This window comes from Xenopus laevis, chromosome 1S (genome assembly GCF_017654675.1).
Source record: "Xenopus laevis strain J_2021 chromosome 1S, Xenopus_laevis_v10.1, whole genome shotgun sequence".
NCBI lineage: Eukaryota > Metazoa > Chordata > Amphibia > Anura > Pipidae > Xenopus > Xenopus laevis.
In genome coordinates, this window is record NC_054372.1 from 174,754,379 (window position 1) to 174,759,895 (window position 5,517).

The window sequence follows — 5,517 nt, forward strand, 5'->3', positions numbered from 1 at the left end:
ACTGCTGGCTAGCAGTGGGTTAATGATTCTACTGTGTTAGTTCAGGTAAGTAGTCAGATACACCCTGGAACTTTTGGTATATTTATTAGAACATGGCAGGTAGATCTGGCCTGCTCCATGCTTGCTCTCAGCTTAACAGGAAGCACACAAAACAGGAACAGGAATATGATCATCAAGCAATGGCAAAACAGCAGAATGCCCTTAACCAGAATGTCTTCACAAGCAGGTTACTACATTCCTCCCCTTTTAGCAAAAAGTAAATCTCCACAATATATATATATATTATATATATATATAACCAACAGTTATAACTCAGTTGAAAACATTTTAAGGCTGAAATGTCCAAGTTAACAATAACACAGTGACATTATAAGTCCAGTCTCTCAGGAGGTTTGCGTGCTCGTATCGGATACCTCCGTTCACACTCAGAGGCTGTAGCACTGATTGGATTAGAGCGATTGTTGACATCTGGTAATTCCTGTAAGGGCGCTACAGGTACTTGAAAGTCAATTGTAGAAAATGAAGGAGGTACGGGTGACACACTCTTATCTGGAACCAGATGCTCCACATGGACATGAACGTGACAGTTACCAATTTGCACCTCATACGTCAGGGGACCCCTTCTATGACAAATGGTCCCTGGAGACCAAAGGCACCCTGAGTGGCGGAAATCTCGAACCAAGACCTTATCACCTGGGTAAAAGTCTTTGTGTCTTTGTCTGGAGCTATTATGTGCTCTGACTTGTTGCTTCTGATGTTTCTCCACTGTATCAGCTAAAGAGGGTTTAAACAAATCCAACCTGCTTTGGAGGTGCCTCTTTAAAAATAGTTCCGCTGGGGTACTTTCAGTAACTGAATGTGGAATATTCCTATAACTAAACAGAAATCGACAAAGTCTCAACTCTCCTGTAGTGCCAGCAGACTCACTGGCTACTGAGTGTTTCATCCACGCTTTTTTAAATGTCTGAACCGCCCGTTCAGCAGCACCATTTGAAGCTGGGTGATAAGGTGGGGTCAATTTGTGCTTGATACCATTTTGTTTCAAGAAATACTGGAATTCCTGAGATGTGAACTGAGGTCCATTATCCGAAACCAATTCCTTTGGCAGACCATAGGATGCAAACAAATTATGCAGCAAAGTAATCGTTTTCTCGCTTGTACTTATTTTAGTGGGTAACACCTCCAACCACTTGGAATAGCTGTCGATAACCAAAAGAAATGTTTGCTGGTTTATTTCAGCATAGTCAATATGGATTCTTTCCCACGGCGATGTGGCCCATGTCCATGGGTGAAGGGGTGCAGTGGGTGGCTGATTTTGTACAGAAGCACAAGCAGTACACTGACTTACAAAATTTTCTATATCTTGATCCAGGCCTGGCCACCACAGGTAACCACGAGCTCGTGCTTTCATCCTGTTTACACCTGGATGGCCTTCGTGAAGTTCATGCAAGAGCCTCTGACGATATTTTGGGGGAATGACAACCCGGATCCCCCACAGTAAGCAACCTTGATCCATGGAAAGCTCATCTCTCTTTTCAAAATATGGCTTAAGGATTTTGTCAGAGCTGTAGTTTGGCCAGCCTGTGGAAGTAAAGTCCCACACTTTCGCCAGAAGAGGATCACGACTTGTAGCAGCTGCAATATCTTTACAAGAAATAGGTAGTTCGTCTGCAAATGAAACTTGAAAAATGACACTTTCGTCCTGAACATCTGTTGTATATGGGCATGGAAGCCGCGATAGAGCATCTGCATTCCCATGATCCTGAGAACGTCTATATACAATATCATAATCATATGCCAAGAGGAGTAGTGCCCACCTTTGCATTCGAAGTGCTGCCAGTGTTGGAATTGCTGATTTTGGCCCAAGAATGGCCAGAAGTGGTTTGTGATCAGTGACCAATGAAAACTTCCTTCCATAAAGATATTTATGAAATTTTTTTATTCCAAAAATAATACTTAGTGCCTCCCGCTCTATTTGAGCATAGTTGCGCTCTGTTTGTGTTAGGGTTCTAGACGCAAAAGCAATTGGATGTTCTTCTCCATTAGGCAGTATATGTGATATAACTGCTCCAACTCCATAGGGTGAGGCATCACATGCTAATCTAAGTGGCTTACTAGGGTCATAGTGTGCTAGCCACTTGCTGTTGGTTAGTCTTTGCTTTGCATCCTGAAATGCTTTTTCACACTGTGCTGACCAAACCCACTTGGTATCTTTCTGCAAAAGTTCATGTAAGGGTTGCAACAATGTTGACAGATTTGGAAGGAATCGTCCATAGTAATTTAGCAGTCCTAAGAAAGAGCGTAGTTCAGACACATTTGAAGGTGAAGGTGCATTAACAATAGCAGTTAACTTTGTTTCTGTTGGGTGAAGACCTTGTGCATCTATGCGGTATCCTAAGTATTCTACAGACTCCTGGAGAAAGTGACACTTGGACAATTTTACTCGCACCCCAGATGCTTTTAATTTTGATAAAACCTTATCTAACAATGCCAAATGCTCTTCAACAGATGAACCTGTAATTAAAATGTCATCCAGAAAACAGACCACATGATCGATTCCTTGAAGAATCTGATCCATTGCATGCTGAAAAATTGCTGGTGCTGTAGATACTCCAAATGGTAAGCGCTGGTATTGGAATAAACCCTTGTGTGTGTTGATGGTAAGGAATGTCTTTGAATCTGGGTCCAGCTCTAGCTGTTGATAGGCATTTGATAAATCAATCTTGCTAAAATATTTACCTCCAGCAAGTGTAGCAAACAAGTCCTCTACATTTGGTAGTGGGTAAGGTTCTGGTTCAATACAGCGATTGACAGTGACCTTGTAGTCACCACAAAGTCTAATAGTTTTGTCCTTTTTGGGGACCACTACAATTGGGGCAGCCCAGCTGCTGTGTTTGACACGTGACACAATACCATAATGTTCCATTCTTTCTAGTTCTTTCTCCACAGGTTCTTTAAGGGCATATGGCAAGGGACGTGGCTTATGAAAAATGGGCTTTGCACCTGAATTTACAGTGATAGTTGCCTTTAGCCCCTTAATACTGCCAAAGTCTTCCTTAAAGAGAGAGTCATGTTTACTCAGGACCTGTTCCAGATTTTTGTGAAAGGTAGCTTCAGTTTGTTTGATAGTAAATATTTTAGCCCAATTCAGCTTTAAGTGCTTCAACCAATTTCTGCCCAAAAGAGTGGGCCTGTCACTCTTCACAACCACTAAAGGCAATATAAATGACTGACCTTCATATGTGACTGGCGCTTGGATCTGTCCAAGTACAGGAATCTTCTCTCCAGTATAAGACGTGAGGTGTAAAGGTGAGTTCTGCAATGCTATTCCACCTAAACAGTTCTTGTAAACAAACTCTGATATTAGTGATACAGATGCACCTGTGTCCAGTAACATGTTTACTGGATGCCCATCAATTTCCAGCTTAATATGTATGCCATCATCTCCCCTATGCGTAGTATTGACTGTATTCAGGTCTGTGCAGTCACTTTCCTGACGGTCACAATTAGTCACGTATTGCGCCCTGCGCCTGCCTGGTTTGCTCCTGCAGACACGAGCAATGTGACCTAACTTCCCACAATTTCTACAGGTTTCTGATTTATATCTGCAGTTCTGTTGCTGATGCTGGCCCCCACAGCGGTAGCATGAATTGACCCTTTGTGTCTGAAATGCTTGCTCGCCTGTAACTGACATTGTAGGTGGTTGTGGTGAATTTGGTGAAGTGGGTTTAGACCATGTAGTTATTTTAGGGAGATCTGTAAATGAACAACTATTTAGCTCTTTGAATTGCTGAGAGTCACTCCTGGTTAATTCTATAGCCAAGGCAATGTTACAAGCAGACTTGAAGGTGAGATCTGTTTCATTTAGCAGCTTATGCAGGTAGAACTCATCATGGAGGCCACACACAAACTTATCTCGCAAAGCCTGATCCAGGAATGTACCAAATTCACAGGAGGCAGATAGCCGTTTTAAATCCAAAATATAGTCTGCAAGGCTCTCCCCCATGTTGTGATTTCTCCCATAAAATCTAAAGCGTTCAGCAATGATGATACGCTGGGGTTTATAATGCTGAGAGAGGGTCTCTGTTATTCTCTCATATGACAATTCAGTGGCCTTTGCAGGAGTTATAAGAGTTTTAAGGAGACTGTAGGTTTTTGCTGGTAGTGTAGCAAGTAAAATATCTGCTTTCTTTTCCTGACTAACATCATTTGCAGACAGCCATCTCTCAAATCTTTCCAAATAAGGCTCAAATTCTTCAGCAGATTCTGAAAACTCTGGGACTTTCCCAATGGCAGACATTGTAAGAAGTTACTCACTGTGCAGAGAAGAATTATGCAGCCTGTGCAGCCTGTTTGCTCTGCAGCTGAGTCTGTTTCTGAGTCCAGTAACACAAATCCTCGTTGCCACTGTAATAAACTGCTGGCTAGCAGTGGGTTAATGATTCTACTGTGTTAGTTCAGGTAAGTAGTCAGATACACCCTGGAACTTTTGGTATATTTATTAGAACATGGCAGGTAGATCTGGCCTGCTCCATGCTTGCTCTCAGCTTAACAGGAAGCACACAAAACAGGAACAGGAATATGATCATCAAGCAATGGCAAAACAGCAGAATGCCCTTAACCAGAATGTCTTCACAAGCAGGTTACTACAATATAGTCAATCCTTATCATATGAATGAGGTAGTGATGTCATTGGGGATATCAATATTAATTGGGGATATTACTTACCTAACTCTGGATTAATCTGAACAGTTTTTTGGGAAAGTTGAACTTGGCAAGACCTGCCATTACCAGGCAGCAACATGCCTTAGAGATTCCAGCAAAGTCTGCACTTTAGGTTGTAAGCTCTCTTATTGTTTATTACATTAATGTGCATATTATATTATATTATAGTGCATTGGCACTCTATACATGAATGAGCTACGGACTGAGGAACTTTCTCCATGTGTGATCCCAAGCACAGTATTCACTCAGCCCAAGCCAATTTGGAGCTCAACAATACAGCATAAGAGGGAGGTTTTGGACCACCTACCCTTCTGCATAACAAGGTGAGTGTTTGATCTTAAACAGCGCAGTTCTGACCCCCCCCCCTCATCCCCTAGCGCTTATCTTTTCCTACTCTTTTCCTACTCTGGAGGGGGTCTGGGGGGCTGCAATCGGTGCTGCTGCCTGAGGCAAGTTTTTCAAGTCACTTCATTGGGGCAGTGCTCCTGGCTGGTCTTACAGTAAATGTGTTTTGGAAGTGCCACAAGCTAAGCATTCAATACAGTAGAGTTCTGTGTGTTTCACTCCTGGGTGCAGCCAACAGGACTCCCATTAACCATATTAAGGTGGCACAGTCGTGATCCAATGGCAAGGTTTAATGTGGGCTTAACATAGTCATAGTGTCTGCATTAATACAATTCTTAGCACACTATCCCTTGCATCCTAAGGAAGGTAATATTGGAGTTGTATTATTATTAATGATAAACCTGTTTTTATTTCTGGCACCTTCAAAATCAATATCATCTTATAATG

General features: G+C 42.2%; 1 protein-coding gene across 1 annotated transcript; it reads right to left on the reverse strand.

Annotated features, from left to right (window-relative positions):
- Positions 1-367: 367 nt before the first annotated feature.
- Positions 368-4,631, reverse strand: LOC121399163 (uncharacterized protein K02A2.6-like). The gene has a single exon (XM_041579113.1). It carries the CDS (start codon positions 4,298-4,300, stop codon positions 368-370), a length of 3,933 nt encoding a protein of 1,310 aa, XP_041435047.1. The 5' UTR covers positions 4,301-4,631.
- Between the last annotated feature and the right edge of the window lie 886 nt (positions 4,632-5,517).

Bases quoted from the DNA above. Each gene is read 5' to 3' on its own strand.
- LOC121399163 (XM_041579113.1), bottom strand. From the start codon at position 4,300: ATGTCTGCCATTGGGAAAGTCCCAGAGTTTTCAGAATCTGCTGAAGAA.